This window comes from Heteronotia binoei, chromosome 5 (genome assembly GCF_032191835.1).
Source record: "Heteronotia binoei isolate CCM8104 ecotype False Entrance Well chromosome 5, APGP_CSIRO_Hbin_v1, whole genome shotgun sequence".
Classification (NCBI taxonomy): Eukaryota; Metazoa; Chordata; class Lepidosauria; order Squamata; family Gekkonidae; genus Heteronotia; species Heteronotia binoei.
In genome coordinates, this window is record NC_083227.1 from 135077809 (window position 1) to 135105607 (window position 27799).

Here is a 27799-nt window from a genome sequence, read left to right on the forward strand (position 1 = left end):
TCACTCCATGTCATAACTTTTACAATCCAACCCCATTTCTCTGGTATTTTTTCTTGCTTCCACAACTACACATACAATGTCCTAGCAGCTGAGAGCAAGTACCAGATTAAAGTTCTATCTTCTTTTGGAAATTTCTCCATTTGTAATCCTAACAGAAAAGTCTCTGCAACTTTTAAATTCGTATCCCAAGATCTTAGAAATCTCTTGTTGAATCATCTGCTAATACTTTTTCTCTCTTTCACAAGTCCACCACATATGGTAGAAAGAACCTTCATGTTTTTTACATTTCCAACATTTATCTGGCATCTTATTGTTCATCTTTGCCAACTTTTTAGGAGTCATATACCATCTGTACATCATCTTAAAAATTTTTTCTTTAATACTCTGACATGTTGAGAGTTTCATAGAGTTCTTCCACAAATATTCCCATGTGTCCATCTGTATTTCTTTATTTACATTAACTGCCCACTTAATCATTTGAGATTTCACTACTTCATCTTCCGTAGACCATTTTAAAAGTAACTTATAGATTTTCAAAATTAATTTTTCATTATTTCCAAGCAGAACTTTTTCCATTTCTGTTTGTTCTTGTCTTATTCCTTCAGTTTTAACATCGCTTTCCACCAATTTTTTTTATTTGTTGCATTTGAAACCAATCATATTTATTATTCAACTCTTCAAGCAGTTTTCAATTCTATTTTACCGCTTTGTATTTTTAGTGATTATATGACATCACTTTATCCTCTCCTTTCTCAGCTGTTATTCTTATTACTTCTGCTGGCACTATCCATAGTGGTTTTCTCTCATCGCCTTATTTCTTGTACTTCATCCAAATATTTAGTAGGTTATTTCTTATATAATGGTGAGAAACAAAACCGTCCAACTTTTTCTTTCCATGGTACATATAAGCATGCCAGCCAAATTTATTTCCATGACCTTCCAGCGTTGAAAGTTTTTTATTCAACAGCGTCACCCAAACTTTTATCCACACTAGACAAACTGCTTCATGATATAATCTTAAATCTGATAGTTGAAATCCTCCTCTTTCTTTAGCATCTGTTAAAACTTTCATTTTAATCCTTGTTTTTTTTCCCGGCCCATACAAATTCTGAAATCTTTATTTGACATTTATTAAATTGTTTACTGTCCTTCACAATTAGAATAGTTTGAAACAAATACATTATTCTCGGCAAAATGTTCATCTTAATTGCAGCTATTCTACCAAGCAATGTCAAATTAAGCTTGTTCCATTTTATCATAAGCTTGGAGACTATTGGGAAGCTTGGAGACTATTTAAAACTATAATCCTAGAAGCTCAGATAAAATACATACCACAAGTTAGGAAAGTCACAAACAGGCATAAGAAAAGGCCTGCATGGTTAACAAACAAAGTAATGGAAGCTGTAAAAGTAAGAAGGACTCCTTTAAGCGGTGGAAAACCAGTCCAAGTGAGATTAGTAAAAGGGAACACAGGCTGTGGCAAATCAAATGCAAGACTGTGATCAGGCAGGCAAAAAGGGACTATGAGGAGCATATTGCAAAAAACAAAAAGACCAACAATAAAAATTTCTTCAAATATATTAGAAGTAGGAAACCAGCCAGGGAGGCAGTGGGGCCCTTGGATGACCATGGGGTAAAAGGATTACTGAAGGAGGATAGGGAAATGGCTGAGAAGCTAAATGAATTTTTTGCCTCCGTCTTCACTGTGGAAGATGAGAACTTTTTGCCCGCCCCAGAACCACTAATTTTGGAAGGGGTGTTGAAAGACCTGAGTCAGATTGAGGTGACAAAAGAGGAGGTCCTACAACTGATAGACAAATTAAAAACTAATAAGTCACCGGGTCCGGATGGCATACATCCGAGAGTTCTGAAAGAACTCAAAGTTGAACTTGCGGATCTTCTGAAAAAAATCTGTAATCTTTCATTGAAATCTGCCTCCGTTTCTGAGGACTGGAAGGTAGCAAATGTCACCCCCATCTTTAAAAAGGGTTCCAGAGGAGATCCGGGAAATTACAGGCCAGTCAGTCTGACTTCAATACTGGGAAAGTTGGTAGAAAGCATTATCAAGGACAGAATGAGTAGGCACACTGATGAACACGGGTTATTGAGGAAGACTCAGCATGGGTTTTGTAAGGGGAGATCTTGCCTCACTAACCTGTTACATTTCTTTGAGGGGGTGAACAAACATGTGGACAAAGGAGACCCGATAGATGTTGTTTACCTTGACTTCCAGAAAGCTTTTGATAAAGTTCCTCATCAAAGGCTCCTTAGAAAGCTTGAGAGTCATGGAGTAAAAGGACAGGTCCTCTTGTGGATCAAAAACTGGCTGAGTAATAGGAAGCAGAGAGTGAGTATAAATGGGCAGTCTTCGCAGTGGAGGACGGTAAGCAGTGGGGTGCCGCAGGGCTCGGTACTGGGTCCCATGCTCTTTAACTTGTTCATAAATGATTTAGAGTTGGGAGTGAGCAGTGAAGTGGCCAAATTTGCGGATGACACTAAATTGTTCAGGGTGGTGAGAACCAGAGAGGATTGTGAGGAACTCCAAAGGGATCTGTTGAGGCTGGGTGAGTGGGCGTCAACGTGGCAGATGAGGTTCAATGTGGCCAAGTGCAAAGTAATGCACATTGGGGCCAAGAATCCCAGCTACAAATACAAGTTGATGGGGTGTGAACTGGTAGAGACCGACCAAGAGAGAGATCTTGGGGTCGTGGTAGATAATTCACTGAAAATGTCAAGGCAGTGTGCGTTTGCAATAAAAAAGGCCAACGCCATGCTGGGAATTATTAGGAAGGGAATTGAAAACAAATCAGCCAGTATCATAATGCCCCTGTATAAATCGATGGTGCGGTCTCATTTGGAGTACTGTGTGCAGTTCTGGTCGCCGCACCTCAAAAAGGATATTATAGCATTGGAGAAAATTCAGAAAAGGGCAACTAGAATGATTAAAGGGCTGGAACACTTTCCCTATGAAGAAAGATTGAAACGCTTGGGACTCTTTAGCTTGGAGAAACATCGACTGCGGGGTGACATGATAGAGGTTTACAAGATAATGCATGGGATGGAGAAAGTAGAGAAAGAAGTATTTTTCTCCCTTTCTCACAATACAAGAACTCGTGGGCATTTAATGAAATTGCTGAGCAGACAGGTTAGAACGGATAAAAGGAAGTACTTCTTCACCCAAAGGGTGATTAACATGTGGAATTCACTGCCACAGGAGGTGGTGGTGGCCACAAGCATAGCCACCTTCAAGAGGGGTTTATATAAAAATATGGAGCAGAGGTCCATCAGAGGCTATTAGCCACAGTGTGGTTAATATATATATAAATTTTTTGCCACTGTGTGACACAGAGTGTTGGACTGGATGGGCCATTGGCCTGATCTAACATGGCTTCTCTTATGTTCTTATCATATCTTTGTCCATTTTACGCCATAACATTTCATAATAGTTTTTAAACAGATCAATATTCTTCATTGTTATTTCCACGCCCAAATATTTTACTTTAGGGGTAACTTCACAACCAGTTAATCTCTGCAATTCCTTTTGTGTACTTACTTGCATATCTTTACAATTTTTTTTGACTTTTCTTTATTAACATAAAGTCCTGCCAATTCTCCAAAATCTTGTATTTTGGCTAACAACAAAGGTGTTACTTGCATAGGATTTTCATTTATAAACATTATATCACCTGCAAATGCTCTCTATTTATAGGAAAATCCTTTAATTCTCTTTCCTTCAATTTCTTCATCATCTTGTATTTGCAGCAATAATTCAAGAGTCATTATAAACAACAATAGTGAAAGCGGACAACCTTGCCTTGTACCTTTGCTGATTGTCATTTCTTCTGTAAGATCTGCATTTATACATAACCTTGCAAGTTGTTCAGTATAAATTGCTTTTATCATTCTTATAAAGTTTTCCCCCAACTTTATTTTCTCCATTACTGCAAACATAAAGTCCCAATTCAAATTATCAAAAGCTTTCTCTGCATCCGCAAAGAATAATGCAACTTCCTTCTCTTTCATAGTATTCTACAATATTTACAACAGTTCTAATATTGTCTCTTATTTGCCTTTTAGGGAGAAAACCCGCCTGGTCTTCCTTTATAAAGTTTATTAGATATTGTTTAAGCCGTTCTGCTAAGATTCTTGTGTATATCTTATAATCATTGTTTAATAATGAGATTGGTCTATAGTTCTTTACATTAGTGACATCTCTATCTTCCTTTGGAATCAACGAAATTACTGCCTCCTTCCATGTATTTGGTATTTTCCAATTTATTCTTATCACATTCACTAATTTTTGAAGTTTCAGTATTAATTCTTCTTTAAACGTTTAAAATTTTTTGCCATAAATCCATCTGGTCCAGGAGCCTTTCCAATTTTCATTGCATTAATCGCTATTTCAATTTCTATTTTTTCAATTGGATCATTCAAAACTTTTCCCATAAAATCAGTTAAGGGTGCTATTTTAGTCTTCTGCAAATACGCTTCCATCTTTTCCTTCTTTACTTTAACACCTTTAAATTTTCTCTATTGAAGCAGACCTAGCACGAGTTTGTTTCGGGTCTGACGTAAAAAAAGATCAAAAATTTTGATCTCACCAAATTAAATTTGAACCATCAGGTTTGATAAAGTGAAGCTTGCCCTTTCCAATGCACCCAATTTCGCTGTCCTCTGAGCCTCCCAGGCTCAGATATTAATGTTTAAAGCTTTTATTTCTCCCAAAATGGTGGTCGCAACTTTTTTCCCTTTTACCAGTTCCAACAGTAACAATTTTTTAATTGCCAAATCTGTTAACTCCACCAATTTTTAATGTCCCAGTCACTTTAAAAACAATGTTAAAACAACATTGGCCACCGATGTTTCTCTTCTATATTATAATCCTAGAGTAGGCTGTTTACTTTGTTGACTTCCTTCTTCTTCCTCCAATACTTCCTGCTTTTCTTGCCTTCAAATCTCATTTCACTGGTAGAGAAATCTCACGATATCTGAAGTATTTCCTGTGTTGACTGTGAACGCTGCAGATCTGTGACGATGGGGCTGCCTCCTCAACCACAGATAGACTAAACAATAAATTCCTTTCTTCTTTTAGCACTGTATTTTAAGTTTACAAAGTTCAAATTTAGCCCCTTATCTTCTTCTCCTTTCAGGCTTTCAGTATTTCCAACTCCCACCTTTTACTTTTGTTTTGTTTAACTTTAATTAGTCCTGGAATGAAGAGATAGCAATCAGTACCTTTTTTCCATAGTTTAACCAAATCAACACCAGTCCTTTGTAGATTAGATGTTTAAAATTGTAAAAGAAGGTTTGGATCCTGTCGAGCTTATGCCAAATTGATGACTATAGAAACTTCTGCAGACGATGAATATGCAACTTCTCTCTGGAGATCCCTCAAAGCCTCAAAGGACTCCCTTTCAGCCAAGGTACCCTTTCAGCCAAGGTAAGTCACCTCAAAGTATCTGTGCATATCTTGGACAATTCTCTAGCTGAGAAATGTAGGCAGAAGGCATTAATTTGCCTTTTACTACCCTGAACAGAAGTGCCAGCCTGCCCCCGTTAGGGAAAGCAACTCAGCTCGCCATTTTCCAACCCTGGAAGTCCACCTGTCAAGACCACATTCTGATCAGAAACTGGCAGAACGTGGTCCTGATACAACTGTGTGCATGCACAGACACTTGGCAACAGCCCCGAACAGAGACAGGCAGTAGGCGTCATTCATTTTAGAGCCACTGCCACTCGTTGTAGCTTTATGAGGCTATTACTGATTTTCCAGCTGTACTATATACACAACATTCTGGCAGCTGTACATGCATACCTCCTTCCTGTGAATTCTGTTTCATTTGTTAAGCCAGTTTTCAAAAATCACAATTATATTAACGTGAGGAATAACTGTGGCAGAATGGGGAGGAAGCAGGGAGGAAAAGATAATTTTCCAACAGACATCAAAGGCAAGCAAAGTGGCCTCAAAGAGATTTTTGGCAATTCTTATTAACATGCAGCCTTCATATTACACTTGTCTTTTTATTCATCCTTTTCTCATACATGTTTTGCATTTCCCCATGATCTGCTGAGAAACTATGCCTCACATGCTCTTCAGATTATTTAAGGTTTTTTAAAAAAATTATTTTCGTATTACAAGAAGATGTGAATATTCACATATTACGAGATCTACCCATAAGTGCTTAGACTCCTTTGTATTGGGGACCTACTCTCAAATTTCAATAATGATGAAGACAGAGGTGCTTTGCCTGAGTCGCAGTGGTCTGGGAAGGGAAATCCCCCTACCAACTTTTGATGGGGCACCGCTGATATTGGCGCCCAAAGTCAGAAGCTTGGGGGTGCTACTGGAGCCCACGTTGGCAATGGAGGCCCAGATAGCAGCCACTGCGAAATCTGCCTTTTTTCACCTTAGGCGGGTACAACAGTTGTTCCCCTTCCTGGAGCGCAGCAACCTAGCAACTGTGATCCATGCAACTGTCACCTCGAGACTTGACTACTGTAATGCCCTCTACATGGGGCTGCCCTTGTCTCGGATCCGGAAACTGCAGATGGTGCAGAACGCAGCAGCCAGGCTGTTATTGGGTCTCTATACGGGAGCACATACAGTCAAGGCTGTGGGAACTGCACTGGCTGCCAATAGTATTCCGGATTTGCTACAAGGTGCTGGTTATTACCTTTAAAGCCCTACATGGCCGAGGACCTGTCTACCTTAGGGATTGTCTCTCCCCACATGTTCCCCAGAGGGTACTCAGATCTGGATTGCAGAATTTACTGTCAATCCCCGGGCCGAGGGAGGTGAGACTGAAGGCTACCAGAGAAAGAGCCTTCTCAATTGCGCCCCCCACTGATGGAACCAACTCCCAGAAGATGTAAGGGCCTTGCGGGACCTTGCCCATTTCCGCAAGGCCTGTAAAACAGTTCTATTTCGACTTGTCTTTAGTTAAATTACAGTATAAGTAGATGCCCAACATCACTGAATTTAATAGTACCGACACTAGCACCAAAATTGTTTTAGATCATTTTAAATTGTTTTAACTTGTTTTAAATTGTTTGATCGGTAATTATTATTGTTAATTTTAATTGTTTGCTATTGTTTTATTGTCTGGGTTTGACTGTTGTTAGCCGCCCTGAGCCTGCTTCGGCGGGGAGGGCGGGATATAAATGTGAGAAATAAATAAATAATAAATAAATTTATGGATTAATATGCAGGTTACATTGACAACAAGCTTTCAAGATCTGAATTGTAAATAACAGGATAGAAAAATAAAACAATGACATGTAACTGAAGTAATTAAGGAGGCAGAACTATCCACTCTAAAGAGTATTATTTTATATACGTGTGTATGTGTGTTTGTGTGTGTGAGAGAGAGAGAGAGAGAGAATAAACAGAATAAAAGAAACAGAGTGGAAACACTTGGGAGAATTGGTACATTTACAACATTTGCTGTATTTTTTTAAAAAGGGACTCTGAGTACTGTACTATAAAAATTGGTGAAAAGATAATGTCAATGTACTATTAAAAGCACTCAAAGGAAAATGGAAAATATGACTACAAGTGTCTCAGTAAGTCCCAATAAGCCATAAAAAATTTCTTGCAGGCAATGGCCTTCTGGAACCAATAAGCACAGCTCTTCAAAGGGAGCTGAATTTGCATGTCAAAAGGGCTTACTGTAGTTTTTCCCATTACAGACAGATGCCCATTAAGGTATGAAATAATCAGATCAATAAAATATATTTTGTAGAGTCAGTCTCCAATATTAATCACTTTATGAAGATAAACTCAACTTTTATTTAATTTGAAAAGTTGGCAGCTGTATGTGTGAGAACTTTTACTGGGTTCTTCCATCGCTAAAGCAACAAGTTCCTACATGTAGTGCAGAAGCCCAGGAAATAAGAGACATGAATTCAATCCAATACTTCCCCATTAATGAGTTTGCATCCTGTGTTATAAGAATCTTGGCAAGCTGCAATCCTATACATGATTATTTAGGAGCAAAGTCAAGACAGTGGATGGGATCTGGTTATCAATGTGTTTGAATTCTGGCTTGACCAGCAAATTCACAAGAAACAATCTGCTCATGTGATCAAGTTATATGTATTGAATTTACTTGAGATCTGTTAAGACCTTTTAGCAATAAGGTGAATGTATAAAAATGAACTGCCCCTCTACACAGTAACCTTGTGGTGTTCAAGAGATGAGTGCATTCTAGGAACAGGGTGAGGATGTGAAGCATACAGTGAACTTCAATCAGTGATAGAAGTTTACAACATTTAGAAAGCTGAAGTAACAAAATGTTCATCTGATTTACAACCTACATACTTGCTGATATATCCTTGATGTTGCTTTTAATCACCTGGTTGTGATATTGTTTAGTGAACCTTTGATCGGTTTTTATGTGCTCATGCTCCAAAACTCTCAAGAATGCACTCCATCCTACCCTGGGAACAAGAGGGGGGAACCAAAGAAAGTGCTGGGCCACAAAGAAGGCAGAGCCTGATCAGAAGTAAAAGTTTCTCACATAGATAAATTTGCTGTGGCTCTTCAGGTAGGGTTGAATTTTTCTTGCTGTGAGACTTGCTAAGTATGTCTTGGGAAATTCCAGGAGACTTGGGAAGGGAGGATTTTGGGGAAAGGAAAGAACTAAGTGGGGTATGATACTGTAGCATCCAACCTCTAAAGCTTCCATTTCCTCCAGGGGATGATCTCTGTAGTGAGGAGAACAGTTGTAAATCTGGGAGAACTTCAGACCTCACCTGGAGATTGGCAACCATATTGCTAGACCTGCATGCTGTGGAATACAAACCCATTCTAGATTATATAATAATGTAGGGAGATTAGTGCTACTGCAAGAAATTTGGAAGCACTTGTTTCTGAGGTAAAAAGATTAAAATATACAAATATACCTCTAAGATACAAGTATAAAATATGATTAATGAGCTATATATTTTAATATGCACTCATCTATTTTGGTTTGAAGTGAACATCAAACTGAAATTCTTTACAAGAAAAAGAATGACAGCCTCTGGCAAGACGTATGTTAAAAGGTTTGGCATTATCTTTCAGTTTCCTATTTCAGACATCTAAGAAGAAAAAATGCCTTTTGCCCTCTGCTTATGAACTAACTTCCATTAGCATTACTAAAACATACAAAAGAATCTTCCTCAAGCTAACTAGAGCTGCTTATTTAGACACCTTGCAAAATTATCAACCATTGTTGAAACTAATTAAAGCAAATTAATTTTTAGAATAGGACTGTTCTGAAACCGGTGAGTCATGGTGCTCTCAGGGCAATGCAGTGGCTCTTTTTTGGGAAAGGTTTTCCCCTCTCTTTTGCTAACAACAAATTCAGAGTCTAGTACAGAGGACCCTAATCTTGTTCAGTCTGTAGGCACCATTAGAATTTTGAGAATGTGAGTAATCACAAAATGGTTTCCAGAGGGCTAGGGCCAATCAGACAATGGCTGCCATGGGATTCCTGTGAATATGACTGTGACCAGAAGAGTTTTCTATCATCTCCACCTGTGGAGAGTTTTAGTGATATTGAAAAAAAGGAGGAATTTTCCTTCCCACTCTGGGAGAACATCTGGCAGAAAATCTCACAAAATAAATCTTCTATAGGTTTGAGTTGGAGTCCTAGATTGGCAAGACTGAGAAACTACTGTGATGTGTTGTCCTGTGTCGCTCTTTTCCTGATAATGGTTCAGAAGTTCACAGGATCTTGGATTTCCCCACTAGATGGTGACATTTTACATGCATCATGCAATAAAGTCTACCATCAGGGATCTAGGATGCAATCAATACTGCAGTCATCTCTTGCAAAAAGGCATCCAGATCTGTAATCCTTCCAGTGATTCAGTTCCAAAAGATGTTATCATACAGCAATTATAAAATATCATTACGAGATCTATGTAGTAATGTTACTTCATACCTAGTCAGAGCTGCAGTGGGGAAACGGGAGAAGAAAGAAAGAGCCATATGAAGAGGAACAGCCATATTACATAAGTGGCACTTGGTCAAGACTTATCAACAGTTTTTGCTAAATAGCAGGAGAAAGCCTTTGCATATGAACTAATGTCATTGTAATGGACAATGACCTGCTCATGAGACAAAGCAAAAGTGGCAGGAAGCAGGAATGGCCAGAAAGCAAGAGGTAATAGGCAGAAAAGGAAAAGAGGCTGGGAATGGGGTACAAGGGCGAGATGTTGGGAAGGGATGCAGGAAGCCAAAACCAGGAGCACCTCCAACCTCAGGAGCTGAAGTCAGACCATGGACAAAGTTGAAGGTGTTCCTGAACAGTATTCCAAAGGCTGCCACACCATAGATCTATACAACATTTAGATGTTTTATTTTTAGTCCCTAGCACAGAAGCTGACCTTTTCATCTCTGCCACATACCATTTTTACTAAATTCCTTAATACCTCTCATGTGCATACCATTCAGAACCAGTGATTTGTCAATTTCAATACATCAAGCAGTCCTCAAAATTCATCTTTCTTCACTGCTTTTGACTCAATTTTTCAGATACCCTCCTTGAAAGCAGCAGTTCTGGAGTGGAATTTATCATCTTCTTTGAGATCCCCCAACCTTTGCTGATCAACAGTCTCTCTGGCCAGTTTCCTGCTTCACTTCCCAAGTTCATCTTGGGCAATGGAAATTTCATGTTCTAGTCCTGGACTAAAGGTGTCCCAGGCCTAAGTAGCAACAGAAATTCTGGAAGAGCTCCTATTCCCAGCAGTTGAGCAGTGTGTGGTGCATGAGCGAGTGCGGGGAGGCAAACCTGACCTTAAAGGAAGGGAAAGGCCTCTTGCTATAGACTATAATCAGACAGCAAGGCCCATGAATGATTCCATGAATAATCCAGCTAAAAATTACAGCAGACTGGCAATGACCACTTGTTGTTTATGATGCTAAGGTAGTTTTTGTGCCACAGAATTTTTACCCAAATTGCTAGAGTGCCCCATGTGTGACATACCCAGTGCAATGACATCACTTCCAGCTAACATCACATCGAGTGCAATGGAGTTCTTTGAGGGCAAGGATCCCCTGCTGGCCAGCTCTGTGCTAGCAGGCTTGAGGCCCCAAAACTCGGGTGTCCCTGTCCCCAGTGGGAGACTGGAAACCCTGTTGCAGAAAGGGATGAGTCTCCTACCAGCTGTTTCCTGCCCCAACTAGACAAAAGGATAAAACATAGAGTAACCAGTGCAAGGCAGGTAGTTATTCTCTTATCAACTTTTCCTGTTGTTTTGATCAAGAGGCACATGTTGTTACGAAAGTAACTGTGACAAAGTGCACTTTTTAAGAGACTTAGAAGTCCTGTACAAACAGAATAAAGGTATATGAAGGGTTAATTCTTCACAGAGCCAGAGAGCCTTGAGTGACAGGCTTCTCCAGGCAATCTGATTGGTTGGCATCAGCTGAGCAAAGAAAATAGAATAGAATTAGGGTTTACTACAGAGTCAGATTTCAGCCTTAACAGAATGTTGTCTGAATTCAGCATTATCTGACAGCAGTTTGAACACAAACAGAAAAGGGAAGGGGGAAATTTGGCAGGGAAGTTTGGGTAGCAAAGAAAACTCCTATTCAAGTAAAAGGAAAGGGGATAGAACTTCTAGGGAGAGAAGATTCCCTACCCAATCAAACTGGGAGAGATCTCTCAAGTACAGAATTCCCTGGTCTGGTGTGATTAGAAAATCTCTGTAGAGACCTTAAAAGTCAGTGAAAAACTCAAGAAGAGTACTGGTATTCCAAAGAGAAGGGGTTTGGGTGCTGGGAAGAGGATTACCAGCCTTCTGGGCACCAAAAGAGTCAGTGATTACTCAAAGAAAGCCTGCTTGAGTGTTTGGGAAAATACTGGAACAAAAGCCTCTCAATATAAAGATCTAAGTAACTGTGAATATATTAAGAATGAACCTCTAATTAGCCTGATATATAAGATCAAAAGTCTGTGCTTGTACTAGTTTTACCTCAGCAATTTCAATCCCTGAATTCACCTGACTTTTCCCCTTGATGTTAAATGAAACCTTTTTGGATTTTTTAATTTTAAAAGTGTCTCAAGTGCCATTTTTGAGGGTTTATATTGAAGGGCAATCCTATCCTTTCCCTCAGGTTGCTGGGCTGAGCAAATAGCCAAAACATACCTTACTGACTGTAGCGGAATATATTAATATGGGCCTGAGTTTCTGTCTAAATACCATTTGCCTGAACTAGTACTAAGTGAGCTTTGCAATACAGTCAAGGTGGAAGTCTTGTAGGCTAAGGTTGACCACTTTTTTTGAGACCTTGTCTTTCCTATGTATAAAATAATAGTTTATATTTTTCTAAGGTTATTTCCTTCCCCAGTGCCCATGGGTCTCCACAATGTGGTCTTAATGGGTGAAGGTCTGTAGTTCATGACCTACCAATAATGTTTGCTGACACAGGGGTCACAGCTATGCACTGTACTCCCTATGTGGACAAAAAAAATCAAAATCAAAACAATTAGTTTATCTACTAAAGGCTCCCAGATTCTAGAATGATCCTTTGTATGATATGCATGACTATTTGTCATATAACATTCTTTCTTCTTATCTATGGTATGAGTTTGGAGTAAAATTGTGCTGGAGATTTGCTTCTGCTAAAATTGTGTTGGCCTTACATCAGCCATTTTGATTGGGTCCAGAGGGTATAAATTGTTAGAAATTTGTCTCCTCTGGGTTGGTCATTAACAGCTTGTGAGACCTGGTGACCAGTCCAGAATGTTCTGTATTTCTGATCCTCTTAGGCTCATACACATGTACTAAGTCAAGTACTGGGTTTTTATGAAATTATGATATGCTGAATATTGATGAAGTACTTTCTGCCTTAAAAAGCTTCTAATGGAAGAAACTGGTTTTGTTTTAGTACCACTGTCTCCCTCTTTACTAAATTCAGCACCTCTCCACCCAACCAATAAAAGAACTTAGGGGAACTGGGGGTCCCAAGAATACTCCTGGGCTCCAAAATCTTGCAACAGTGACAAGGTGGGACAGCCAAGGTTTCTTCAGGGGAGAAGAAAACACGTTACTAGGGCTGCTCAGTCAGTGAAGGTACAGAAGCAGAAGGAAAAACAGAGGGGGAAAATCTAGCCTCTGAGGGAGGGATGTGAACAGGGTACATCATAGTAACAATAGCTGGTACCAAAGATACTGAATGTAATGCAAGGTCCAGGGCCACTATAGATGCAGCAACAACATTTTTTTGTAGAAAGTGTTCCTTGTAAAGCTCTGAAGAAGAAAATTGGTAACCTCATAACCTAGATATGGAACACTTCCAACCACACCACATATGACTATCTAAAGTGCTGAAAAGTCCCAGCCCTATTAAGAATACAAAAGAGATAGGTTTTTATTATAAAGCCTAATAAGGCACCACCTACACTGATGGTGCTTGTATATAAAATTTATATTGCTGAATACTGTTTTCAGTAGAAAAGCAGACTGTCCGTATTAATACAAATACACAGAAAGGATGGGTGAAAGAGCCAAACTAGTAAATGTGCTGTTTTTATAACATGTTTTGATTTACCACCTGCCAATCTTTCTCAGCTCAGGACAGGTCCAGCCATTTGCAGCATATTAGAACCTTGCAAAGCCTCATCCTCGAACTCAGTACAATTAAGGCAGCAACACTCTCTACTTGGGTATATCTGTTTGTACATTCATTCCCACATTTCTTACTTGTGTCCTTTTCCTGCTTCTCTGTACCTTTCTTTCCCACACACTTTGCTTTAAAACTGACATCCAATCCTCCTCCCTGGACATGTCTGGGTAGTTATTTCATGGGCAATTCATTTTGCCACTTCTATCTTTGGAGTTGTTTACGTGGTACCGGTTGCTGTCTCTTATGCTTTCTGGAGCTTCATGGTTAATTCTGCCAGTGTTTTTTTTGTGTGTGCACAGCTCATAAAAAAGGAAATTTACAAGAATTCAAGAGGGCTGGCAGTGTGGCACTTGAGAGAGCAGGACTCTAATAAATCTCCTTTTACTGTCTTGCACACAGCAACAAGAGACTGCACCAGGCACAGCAGCGGGAAACCAAAAGGGAAGAAAGTAGGTGCTGCTCTGTCATGGTAATTTGTTATTGCGTGGGACTTCACTAACATCCACCAATCCTTCAAAAAGATGATGTGAAAACATTCTCTAGCCTCATCTTCAAACTCAACCTTGCTATAAAAACTAATCACAAAAGAAGAAACACAGAATAGCTTTATAAGAGTAGCCAGGTCATTCTATACCATCCTAAACACATGCTTTTAATTGTTCAGGAAAAGTGAAAAGTTTGTGGTGGGGAGCCTCCATTACACTGTGGAACAACCAGGGGGCTCCACAAATATTTGTCCTTTAACTTTTCTGCTCAGGCATGCCCTGCCAGTAGATGTTTACCTAAAGTCATACCTCTCACCATGGACTACACCCAGTTCTATTGCCCTGAAGCAGACTGCAAGTTGTCATTTTTAAAAAGAAAACAAATCCACTCCTTTAGCTACAGGAAAAATGAAATAGTGAGGTAGGTTAAATGCTACCATTCTTTATTTTTATAATGTGAAATATCTGTGAAGCAGCCCTAATAGCTCAGCCTAACCTGATCTCATCAGAGCTCGGAGGCTAAATAGGGACTGCCATGGTTAGTGCTTCAATAGGAGACTGCCAAGAAAAACCAGGGTTGCTATGCTGAGGAAGGTGATGGAAAACCACCTCCCTGAATCTCATCTTGAAAACCTCACGGGGGAGAACTTCATGGGATCACCATGAGTCAGTTGCAATTTGAGAGCACGTTTTATCTAACCTAATATCTATGATTGTTTTGAATGGCAATAAAAATACCTATGAAAATCAATAATACAACTGAAGTGATACCTGGAGACTGCAAAAAGCAAATTATTTTTAGGGAAATCTGGCTTGGTCAGTGGAGATATAGAATTGCCGGTAGCTGTTTAGTCAGTCTTGAAAGTGTTGCAAGGAATTCTGCGAAACTAGCAATTCTACTCACCCTTTCAAGGTCCTGCCGGAGGTGTGTGAAAAGCTTCAAACGTCGGTACAGGACATCCTGCTCTTGTTGAGCCAAATTGTCCACCTCGTCTGTTTTGGCCATCATCAAGGGCTTGTTGTAATTGGCTTTCCTCTTCATTTTCCAGTACTGATAGACAAAATCAACTAGCCACTCAGTCATATCAAGGTTCTCAGCTACCTCTGAGGGCTTCACAAGATCATAAAACTCTTCCTCCAGCTGCTGGAGCTTTTGCTTTCTCAGCGTTACCTTCTCCATGTCTAGTTTGCCTTGATCTGCCTCTGTGCGTACCTGATCTGGTGGCTTAGTGGCATTGCTGCTGTGCTCAAGACAGAATGACTTGAACTTCACTTCATCATTCTCTGCTAAAAGTGTCCGCATATCCAGATTGTGTTCAAAGGCGCAAGTTACATGGAAGGCTGTGATGCAGGAAGGCATGGAACACTACGACAGGAAGGGGAAAAACAGAGCAAAAGCATGAGTGGTCCTGTGTAGCCATTTCAAAGAAGATATCAACTACAATCATTTCTAGAACATGATCACTGCACAGCAAGTATGATGTGTTTGTTATAATGCTTGATTTGGGTCAGAAAGACTGGGCTTAAATCTCCACAAATTATTAAGCACTTTATGTGCAAGCCCAATGACTCAATTCCAGGGTTTAAGGGGCACTAAAAGGACTATATCCCCATTACTTTCTGCTTAGGACTGCTCACCTTTCCTAAGGAAATGGAGAAATATCACCAATATTTCCTCCCTGGCTATTCAGACACTGAAAAAGAATTTGTTTACGTGTTACATTCCTATTCATGATATTTTTACTTCCACACTGGATTATTAATTTAATTTTGCTAAAAAGATACTAAGATTTTTCGCACATCTAATTTCATGTCCTACTAAATCTGCTAGGTACAAATGGGGATATTTTCATAGGTCTTAACAAAGCATTCCCTGTTGTGTGATATCCATCCTGTGATAGAAGTGTTGATCAAGCAACAGTAGTGTAAATAATTAGTGATGGAGCATTTCAATGAGTCATGACATAATACTTATTCTTGTAGCAGAACATGTGTATTACCACTATCCAATTCAAGTCAGATCCTTTTATCAAAAATGCCATAATAAAGGAAAATAAAAATCAGCACAAGATGTGTTAGAAAAAAGTATACTTTTTTGTAATATCAAAGATTATGAAGCTATTTATAGGCTTCAGTTATCAGCTACCTAGGGGGAGAAAGTCTTCAAATCTATCACAGATATTACGTACAAATGTTTCTGACATGGCAAAGTATATTTTATCAGAAGAAGCAATGTGTCAGTTGGCCCTTTAAATAAAGCTGTCAATAAATAAAATGATCATGATCTGGGAGAGTTTAGATAAATGATTCTTTGGATTATTGTACTCCAAGTAAATAGTGGGTAAGAACGCCTGCATTCAACTACATTACAGAGCCGGAGATTTTGAGGTCACCTACAAAAATGAACATTGCTGTAAACTTTCAAGGGGATGGCTTGCTATTCTGAAATCGCTGTGTCCTTTTTTTTTTTGGGGGGGGGGGAGGAGCCTATCTTATTATTTCTAATTCTTCTCAATTTTTAAATTATGTTGGCTAATTTGATTTTTTGTTTGCACACTGGGTCAAACACTCGTATAAAGCTACACGCTCAGGGGCTTGCAATGCCCCTGAAGCACTGGGCCTTTAAGCACTGGTCCTTTATTAGTACCTTCCCTTTGATATAATATGGTCTCTAATTAGTATCATTAAAAAGAAAAGGAGAATGAGGGACTCTAAAGCTTCTGAAGAATTGGTATCATAAAAAATGTACTTATTAAACCTCATTGCAGCAGCTAAATAGCTGTCAACTGTTATTTCAAAAAAGAACTTTATACAATTTTATTAAAGCCTTTCTTTCATTGGTGATTTGTTCAGTCAAGCCTTCCACCTCCCCCAGGCAGCAAAATGTAAAGTGCCATTTTCCATGGAAGACATCACATTTCCCAGCTAGCTGTATGTATCTCCACAAACTCCTCATGGATCCCCCCACTATTCATTAACTGTTTTTTAATGACTCAGAGTGTCAGGTAATTATTTAAGCCATAGCCCATAAGAAATCAGTCAATTCCAGCTGCTAATGAAGCAATAAGGAGTTGTTCTGAAAGGTTTATTCCTGCAGACCCCCCACTCAGCTGTTTACATAACATGGATCTTATGGGTATGGAGAACAGTAGCTCCAGCATGAATGACCACATTAATACAAAGAGATGCTTCCTGGAAAAAAATGAGACATGATATGAGAGACTATATAGACTTAGCTGACTATGAGGAGAATTTACATTTTGGGGACGGGGGAATTATGTTGATTTTTAAATGATGATTATGTGCAGGTTTTATCTTTACTCCACTTGTCTTTATCTTCTGCTTCACTGGTAAGTCACCAATAATAGGGATGGGCATGAACTGGCTCACAAACTAAAGCTCATGATGAATTTTGGCCCATTCATAGTTCATGCATGAACTGAAGTTCTTGGCAGATCAACCAGCATGAACTTTCCATGAAATTTCAAGTGGTTTGTGAATGCATACATTTCCCGACAGTCTCTGCTCAATCAAAATGTTTACCAACATTCAAAGCAATTGCCGGGGGGGGGGGTGTCTCCACTCTATGAATTTGGTGTATGTAGCTTGCAGGGGGTCCATTCTATACACATTTGACCAAGTGCCTGACATTTCCCCCATAAGCGCTTTCCTGGGGGCATTTTCTTGGGGGGGGGGCATAACTCAGACCCCATGTCCAATCTGCTCATAATCTAGAGAGCTGTTGAGGAACATCAGGGGGAGCTGCCCTGTGAGTCTGATGTCTTTAGCTTGCACAAATGTCCAGCCTATACATCCCTGAATCTGCACCCGTCATTTCCCCAGAAAGCACTTTCCTGGGGTCACCTTAAATCCAATCCTCACAAAACCTGGAAAGCAGGCAGAGGAGAGTCACCTAGAGATCCCCTGTGAGTTTGGTGTCTCTAGCATGCTGGAGGGGCATTTACCATGTCATAAATCTCACTGGTTCCTTTGGCACCTAAAAGATTGTGACCATTCATGACTCACAAACCAGACACACTACAAACTGAAATGAACTGCACTTTCCTATACCCATTCCTAAACAAGAATAGGAACCAATTATCATGGTTAGATGTGTTTCTCTGTACTTCTTTTAAAAAAATTATTTAAGACAAATCAAAGCCACCTGAGGCAAAGAGAAGCTAAGGCTAAGAAGCTGGATGCATTTTTTGCCTCTGTCTTCACTGTGGAAGACCAGAAGTGCTTGCCCATTTCAGAACTGCTGATTTCAGGAGCTGTGTTGAAAGACCTGAGTCAGATTGCGGTGACAAGAAAGGAAGTCCTATGTCTGATGGACAGTTTAGAAAACTGATAAATCACCAGGCCCAATGGCATACATTCAAGAGTTCTGCAAGAACTCAAATGTGAACTTGGGGATCTCCTGGCAAAAATATGTAATCTTTCATTAAAATCTGCCTCCAAAGGCATTCCAAAGGGATCTGTCAAGGATGGGCTAAAAGGAAAAGGTAGTCCCCTGCGGAAGCATCAGTCATTTCTGACTCTGGGGTGACACTGTTTTCACAACGTTTTCACAGCAGACTTTTTACGGGGTGGTTTGCCATTGGCTAGTAGGCGACAATGTGGCAAATGAGGTTCAACATAGCTAAGTGCAAAGTAATGCACATTAAGGTAACAAATCCTAACTATAAATACGTGTTGATGGGGTCCGAACTGGCAGAGACTGACCAAGAGAAAGATCTTGGAGCTGTGGTAGATAACTCAATGAAAATGTTGAGACTGTATGAGACTGCAATTAAAAAGACCAATGCTATGCTGGGGATAATTAGGAAGGGAATTGAAAACAAATCAGTCAGTATCATAATGCCCCTGTATAAATCGATGATACAGTTTCATTTGGAGTACTGTGTACAATTCTGGTTACCACACCTCAAAGAAGATATTATAGCACTGGAAAAAAGTCTAGAAAAGGGCAGCTAGAATGATTAAAGGGATGGAACCTCAATAAAGAAAGGTTAAAATGTTTGGGGCTCTTTAGCTTGGAGAAATGACAACTGAGGGGTGACATGATAGAGGTTTACAAGATTATGCATGGGATAGAGAATGTAAACAAAGAAGTACTTTTCTCCCTTTCCCACAATACAAGAACTCGTGGGCACTCAATGAAATTACTGAGCAGTTGGGTTAGAATGGATAAAAGGAAGTACTTCTTCACCCAAAGAGTGATTAACATGTGGAATTCACTACCACAGGAGGTGGTGGCAACTACAAGCATAGACAGCTTTAAGAGGGCATTGGATAAACACATAGCACAGAGGTCCATCAGTGGCTATTAGCCACAAGGTATAGATGGAACTCTCTATCTGGGGCATGTGATGCTCTGTATTCTTGGTGCTTGGTGGGGGGGGGGCAACAGTAGGAGGACTTCTAGTGTCCTGGCCCCATTGGTGAACCTCCTGATGGCATCTGGGGTTTTTTGGCCACTGTATGACAGAGTGCTGGACTAGATGGGCCATTGGCCTGATCCAACACGGCTTCTCTTATGTTCTTATGTACAATGCAGGTCAGATTAATATATAACTCCTGTCACACAGGTACCAACACAGAACAGATTTTTGAAGGGATACTTATTGCTGAGTGAAGTAGAACGCCAACTGATTCAGGTACCTCCAATGATTTCATTGGAAATCCTCTTTTTGTGGTGTGGCATAGCTCTCCTAGTGAATATTACTTTTGTGACTATGGTTCTATAGTCTGCTTGCCCCTATTAAGACCAGTAAAAATACTCACTCCCAAGAGCCTTTAGCTTAAATTAAGACCAGAGATGTGGAAGGGAACTCCCAAACTCTTGTGGCTTTAAGGATGCCATAAGTAAGAGAAATGTATACTAAGAACTCTTGGCTTTATGAAGTCGGGGGTGAGGGGATATGCATCCATCTGCACATTAAAGGAAGAAAGAATTGATAAGAAGCACACCTGATAGGGAATAGCTTGAATTTCTAGATACAGAATGAAAGAACTGGTCTGGGCACTTTTGAACCACCAGTGTCCTTTATCCTCTTCTGGCCATAAACCTCAATCCAGATTTGCTAATAGATAATCAAAGCTACTGAAATTACCTTTGTAAATGTCAATCCAGGTGATAAATCCAGGAAGGACCATTTCTTGACTACTATTAGCAGTTCCGTGTGAATCTCCTCACATGTCCTAAATATATTTCTTATGTATATTCATATGTCCCTTATGTTATAGGAGGGTTACACTATCCTATCAAAGCCTGGATTGTCAATCTACCCAACAGGGTTCCAGATCCAAAAGTACAGTAATAAGAGCATAACCCAAAACTCACCAGTGGGCATCTAAGTTCTGAAATTTTGGACCAATGCCAGTGCAAATCCAGGCAAATCTACACCAATCCAGGCCAATAGCAGACCTCTTCCATTGGTATCCAGGTAAAATCTCAGATGCATAAGAAGAGCTTCCTAAGCCTTTACAGTTGGTTCCCCTCCAAAACTATATTTCATTACCATAAGCATGAAATCACTAGGCCCTTCACTTTCAAGACAGATGCAATATAATTTGTCTCCTATTCAGCTTCACTTCCCAAAGTTACTCCTTCAGGTCCTATTTACCTTCCTCAGTTTTGCCCACCATGGTTCATCCAAGACTTCCTTCCCTTACTGTCTGCCAGTTCGTCCCTTCTGCATCTTTGTTAGGGATTTCTTTCCTTAAGTTCCATTCCCATTTATCCCATTGCATTTTTGGTCCCAATTCAGACAACCCTTCACCTACCTCCTTTCTATAGGTTGGCTTGCTCTGAACTAGCCAAGTGGGAGGTAAACATAGCTTTAGTTGCTAACAAGCTTACTGTAACACAACTACACATCAGGTTTAGGCAAAATAAGTGATGTTTATTGTTTTTTGTGATATTATTGCCTGCCCTTTCGGTTCTTTTTTATACTGATTCCTCACTTTCTAGTCTGTAACTTGGCTGGGATTTATAAACCTACTTGGTGGTTGTTTTCCTTCCATCTTTACTTTATCTGAAATTTATTGTGTCAAACTGGGTGCCATGTATACAACAGGGTATAAAAGGCTCTTTTTGAATTTGTGTTCTGGCCATACACTTGCAGGGGATGGCTCTTAGGTGACAGGCCTGGCACAGGGACTGAGATGGATAACACAGTGGAGTCAATTTTAAAGTCTTATTGCATTTTAATTCTACAAGCTTTTGCCAACAATAAGCAGTTCTGCTGTTTGAGTTTTCTTGTCTGGTGGCCAATGAAGTAATTTTGCTGTATACATAGCTAGATAGATACTGATGGATCCAATTGTGCTTGTATTGGAGAAACATCCAGGGCGGTACTTTAAAAAAGAGACTCAAAAGATCCTTTGTGCTGTTATGCATACAACTTGCTACATTGCTGAGATGAAAACAGAGCAAGAAACTCTCTGGCTGTAGCATGGTACCTAAGCTACTGAAATAAATGCATCCATACTTCCTCCCCTCAACCCATTTGCGTCACAAACGGTATTAATATCATTATTAAATTGTTTATGGCTTTTGCTAGAACAACAGCCTACACAGTGCCCTTTTGCGCAGGAAAGATTATCCACGCTACCTTAGAGATAAAACAAATAGAATGCCACCCATCCTGGGTTTCTTCTGACAGATGGTAAGTAGCAGTTGTCAGGGACTGTGCCCAAAATGCAAATAGGAAATAATTAGCAAGCTAAGCTGGCGGGTCAACAACAAAAAAGTACCTGTTCAGCAGAAGCTACCAAAGAACCTTGCATAAAGTGATAATGAAGGCATTGGTGCTTCCATTTTTCTCTGCCAGTGAAATGAAACTGTATAATCAAGGATAGTATACTGACAGGCAGAGAGAACTGGGGGCTGTGGTAATGTTATCTGTAAGAAGCAAAATCTGAGTGTTCTGTGTCAAAATCTGCTCAAACATGCACAGGGTCAAGGCACTCAGTAACAGAGATAGATGAGGATGATTGTGGCGGCGGTGATGATAATGATGATAGACACACAATGTACACAGGCATATATTCCCAGTAGCCATTAGTTTAGGGTAACAAATTCCTGAGATACTGGGGTCCTTTGTGGGCACCTTTGGAATTCTGACAAAGGGTGGTGGACACAATCACAAAACCAGCTGTCGCAGCAGGCAGGAAAAGGAAAGGTCCCCTAAGCAAACACCAGTCGTTTTCGACTCTGGGGTGACGTCGCATCACGACGCTTTCACGGCAGACTTTTTTATGGGGTGGTTTGCCATTGCCTTCCCCAGTCATCTACACTCCCCCCCCCCCCCCAGCAAACTGGGTACTCATTTTACCAACCTCGGAAGGATGGAAAGCTGAGTCAACCTTGAGCCGGCTACCTGAATCCAGCTTCCACCGGAATCAAACTCATGCCATGAGCAGAGAGTTCAGACCACAGTACTGCAGAGCCAACCACAAATGTCAAGGATCAAGATTATATACAAATCTAATAGTAACTCTTCAACATTTCAAGCAGAAGCTCTGTTTAAAGGATGCCTTTTAACCTACACAGCCAATCAGAAATCCTGTTAGAGAAAAGCTGCACCCAGCTCTGCCCACTTTCTAAAAGAACTTTCTAAAAGAACTGCCCTCTTTCCACAGGCACCATGTTGTGTACCACTGTTTTATTCACATGAGAATTTGCATTTAGGTGGACTCTCTGGAATGGGCTTGAGCTGCAGTGTTTTGAACTACCCAAGAGAGGGGTCACATTCTGTACTTTTTGTTCCATCCAGGTTTTATTTTGTTGAAAGGCAAAGTGTGATCAAGATGCACCCTAGTATTGTTTTTCCCTGCTCTGCCATCTGCTAGAGTTTGATCCTTGAATCTGCAGCACCACCATCTTCTACTCTCACTTCATGAACCGCAGGGGCTGCTGATCCCACCATTTTTATTTATTAATATATTTGTCTATACAGTTTTAAAAAATAGAGTCCTTGGTCTTGCTAAGATGAGGCACTGGGCATACTCTGGCTGCAGAGGTTTGGAGCTTTGCTTCAAGGGCAGGGGAGAGCAGGGAAGAATAGGTTGCGATCACACAAGCAGTTTGGCCCGACATAGCCACCCCTCCTCTCTATATTAAATGGGTGCAGTCAAAAGGGCACATTTGGTTCCTGACCCCACTCATCCTTACCTCATGCTAAAACATCTCCCACACAGATTAAACAGCCACTGACAGATTCCAGTGGCTACCTCAGCAAACCGCTTCAATGGCATGTTTCCAATGCATCTGATTGGCTGGTTGCATCATAGAAACATCATGCATCATGGTATGATCATTCCGCTCCATTTCTGATGCATTCCTTTCTCCCCCCATCCCACCCCACTCCGATGTGCACTTCAGTGCCCCCACAGAACGCAGATGGGGTGCATGTGCACTTGTCGGCTTCTGCACATGCACAGTGGGAATTCAAGGGGGAAAACCCAACCCAGTCATGGGTGCGTGGTTGTGGTGCATTAGCAATGTGGATGACTAACCATGAGCCCATGGCACTAAGATGCTGGCTTACGGGGTGCTATCTGATGGACCACACCCATAAAGTGCGTAATGTCCTGTGGCCCTTCCCTACTTTTCTCTTGCTTCCCAGCTATCACCACTCTGCCTAGAGGAGAAGGCCAGCCAAAGGATGGTGGGTACTCAAAAGCATGCCCTTCTATTGCAGGGACAGGGCACCAGCTTTGGTTATGTACCTCTTAGATCCAGCACCTTACTGGGTTGGTCCAGAGGAGCAAGCTCAGCTGGAAAGTGCTACTCAGCTGAAAAGTGTATGTGCACATTCATCTGTGAAGGTAAAAATTATGTCAACCATGTGTCTCTAGAACTCACTTCCCCACTGGACTACTAGAACAGGCTCTGGAGGAGATGCTCAGATGGCAAGGTTCCAAGAAGCACTCTTTCATGGGAAGAGTCTACAACCTTAGCCACACATGGCCTACCTTGCCACTGGCTTGAACCAGAGGAACAGGCTGAAGGGGGATGCCTATCTGACACCATTCTCTTTGGCTTGGTTTGGTGCCAAAAAGTCACTGTTGTCACAGTAGTAGCAAACATAGCGCTTATGCACTGCTCGGCCAATTTAAGAGAGATGGAATCAAAACTCTAGTAGAAAAACATTTGGGGAAGAAGAGAACTCTAGAAAACTAAAAGAAAAAAGAACAGCAGCAGGTGAATGATAAAAGGCCAATGCAAGCTAGCTAACTTCTGAGCTCAGAGAAGCTTCACCTAGACCTGTTTCCAAAGCATGAGCAGCGCTGGTCTGAGATGGAGGAACACTTCTACAATAAAGGAAGAGTCTCTTGTGAGCTGTTCCTGTCTCCTGTTCTACTGGGATCGGAATGCCCTCTTGCCTTTAGATAGAAAAGGGTCACACTGAGCAGTAGAGATGTATCCCCCAAGGCCTTCAGTATGGCCTCCACGAACCCAATGATACCTGCCAGTACCTTTCCTTGTGCCTGCCAGGTGATTTTAGAAAGTGGGCAGGGCCAGGTGGGGCTCTGAGTTTTTGATGCTTACAGTATAACAGACCTTAAGTAAAGTATTTTACCTGTGCAAAAAGCAGCGTGATACTGTAAAAACAAAGTGAGTCTAACTTCTGAATAAACACAATAGGGGCTGCTTAATGCACTTAACAGGACTTTCTATTGAAATCGTAAGATCTTCCCAATTTTAATGTATTTTTCATAATTCAAGTGGAAGATGCTAGTAATGTCAAATGTGCATTTCTCAAAAAAATGTCAAATGTGCATTTCTCAAAAAAAATTCCTATCAAAGTCTGCCCAGAATCTCTTGCTGCACATGTGCAAGCAGCTTTCACCAGCTGTCTAGCACTAGTTATCATTGTTACAAGTAAAAACAGGTTTCCTACCTGTAACTGATGATCTTCGAGTGGTCATCTGTGCAGTCACACTGATGGGAGTAGGCGCCAGCGCCGACCTCGATCGGTAAACTTCAAAAGCTGCGGATTTCCGCGCCGACGTCCCAGTGCGCATGCCCGGCAGCCCCCACCGCGCATGCTCACCGGGACAGGAGCGGACATCCCGCCAGTTCCTTCTGACCGCCGCGTCAGCCCCTCAGGAGGGACCGTCAGCAGCGGGGAAGGCGGGCGGGTAGTGTGACTGCACAGATGACCACTCGAAGATCATCAGTTACAGGTAGGAAACCTGTTTATCTTCTTCGTGGTCTCTGTGCATCACACTGATGGGAGATTAGCAAGCTCAAGCCTACCCGGAGGCGGGTGCGACGGTCCATCACGAGGAGATCGACTGCAGCACAGCGCGGCCCACAGAGGAAGCTTGCCTCCGCCTCAGATCCAACGCATAGTGCGACACGAAGGTGTGTGGCGATGCCCACGTGGCAGCGTTACAGATGTCCTGCAGGGGCACCCCCTTTAAGAAAGCAGCCGAGGTCGCCACCGCTCGCGTGGAGTGAGCTCGGAGCGGGCCCGGGAGAGGCGTCTTGTGAAGCAGATAGCACAGGCGGATCGTCCCCGTGATCCATTTGGACAATCGCTGCGAGGATATCCGCTGACCCGCAGAGGGCCCGGCATAAGAAAGGAACAGTCCAGGGCCTTTCCGCGACGGGTTCGTGCGATGGAGGTAGAAGGACAACGCCCGTTTCACGTCCAGAGCGTGCAGGCGGCGTTCAGCATCGTTGGCCGGCGACGGAAAGTAGACGGGCAGGAAAATTTCCGAGTGTATGTGAAACGGTGAGATCACCTTTGGTAGGAACTTGATATCAGGGCGGAGCATCACCCCGTCCGCCGAGAAAATGAGGTAGGGGGCATCGCAGCGCAGTGCCGCCAGTTCTCCCACCCTCCTAGCAGATGTGATGGCCACTAGGAAAGCTGTTTTCCACGCCAATAGGTGTGGGGAGCAGGAAGCCATTGGCTCGAAAGGTTTCCCCGTTAGGGCCCTCAAGACCAGGGACAGGTCCCAGGCTGGAGCGGGGTTGCGTACCGCCGGGTACAGTCTCGCCATGCCCTTGAGGAACCTCTTGGTGTCCGGGTGCGTGAAGACCGACCGACCGTCTACGTGATCGTGCTGTGCGGAAATGGCCGCCAGATAGACACGCACCGACGACTGGGCCAGGCCCCTGTCAAGTAATGCAATCAGAAAGTCAAAGATTACGGGCAGTCCCGCTCTGACGGGTTGTGTAGAGCGACCTGATGCAAAGTCAGCAAACTTCACCCATTTGGCCGCATACGACTTCCTTGTGGAGGATTTCCTAGAGTTCAACATGACAAACTGCGCCCTGTCGGAGATCACAGGCGCCAGGCAGTTAGCCGGAGATGCGGAACATCGTGATGTAGAACCCGTCCCTGGTGGGAAAGCAGGAGGTTCGGGGCCTGTGGGAACTGATGAAACCTCTCCTTGGACAGGCGCAGGACCAGGGGGAACCAGTGCTGCCTCGGCCACCACGGGGTCACCAGGATCCCCCTTGGACGCTCCCGTAAGAGTTTCTGCATGACTTTGGTAAGCAACGGGATGGGTGGGAACAGGTACACCGTATGGTGAGTCCAGGGTGTCAGGAGGCCATCCCCGAGGGCCAAGGGATCCGCTCCCCCCCTGCAGCAGAACAGGCCGCACTTTGTGTTGTGCCTGGTGGCAAAAACGTCCAGTTCCGGGGTCCCCCACTTCTGGAAGACCGGGTCCAGGAATTGCCAGTTCATTTCCCAGTTGTGGGATAGGGCCCCCCCACGGCTGAGGAAATCCGCCTGCACGTTCTTTATGCCGGGCAGATGCGCAGCTTGCAGGAAGACTCCCAACGACCTGCAGAGTTCCCAGATCCTGATGGCCAGCTGGCAGAGGCTGCGAGATACCGTCCCCCCTTGCCTGTTGATGTATGCCACCGCCGTGGTATTGTCGGTCTTCACTGCTACCGACTGTCCCAACAGGAGGGGTTGAAAAGAGAAGATGGCATGGAAGATGGCCAATAGTTCCAGCAGGTTGATATGTTGCTGGCTGTGGTGAGACGGCCACCTGTCCCCGACACAAACTCCTCCCATGTGGGCTCCCCACCCCCACAGGGATGCGTCCGTCATGATCGTTAGAGCGGGCGCTGGCTTGTGGAAGGGCGCCCCTTCCACTAGGCGCTGCCTCTGTCCCCACCACCTCAGGGAGTCCAGAACATCCCGAGGTACCGTTAGGAGACGGGAGAGCGGCTCCCGGTTGCACTTGAAGGTTCGCAGGAACCAAAGCTGCAGTGTCCACATCATCAGTCTCGCAAAGGGGAGTACCGCTGTGGTGGCTGCCATGAGTCCTAGGAGCCTCTGGACCTTCCTCGCGGAGACCACGGGATTCCGCTGGAAAGCCGCTACCGTTTGGACGATGGCGTCTGCGCGATCGGGAGGGAGAAACGCTCTGCACTCCTGCGTATCCAGTATAGCCCCTATGAATTGCACCTGTTGTGCAGGCCGGAGACGGGACTTCTCCTGATTGATCTGGAGGCCCAGCTCTTCCACCAGGGCTAGGGTGATCTCTATGTGCCGCAGCAACGACTCCCTGGTCTCCGCCACCAGGAGCCAGTCGTCGATGTATGGGAAAAGCGTTATCCCCTGCAGCCGCAGGCGTGCGGCTATCACCACCATAGCCTTGGTGAACACTCGCGGGGCCGTGCATAGCCCGAACGGCAGAGCCCTGTATTGGAAGT

At 42.4% G+C, this 27799-nt stretch overlaps 1 protein-coding gene across 5 annotated transcripts in view; it reads right to left on the minus strand.

Moving 5' to 3' along the window:
• Positions 1-27799, minus strand: part of JADE2 (jade family PHD finger 2) — a 290477-nt gene that overhangs the window by 51550 nt on the left and 211128 nt on the right. For all 5 annotated transcript variants that reach the window (XM_060240452.1, XM_060240456.1, XM_060240451.1 and 2 more), the window contains one exon: positions 15008-15469. In XM_060240452.1, coding sequence (XP_060096435.1) covers positions 15008-15469 — 462 coding nt within the window. The remainder of the gene's footprint in view (positions 1-15007; positions 15470-27799) is intronic.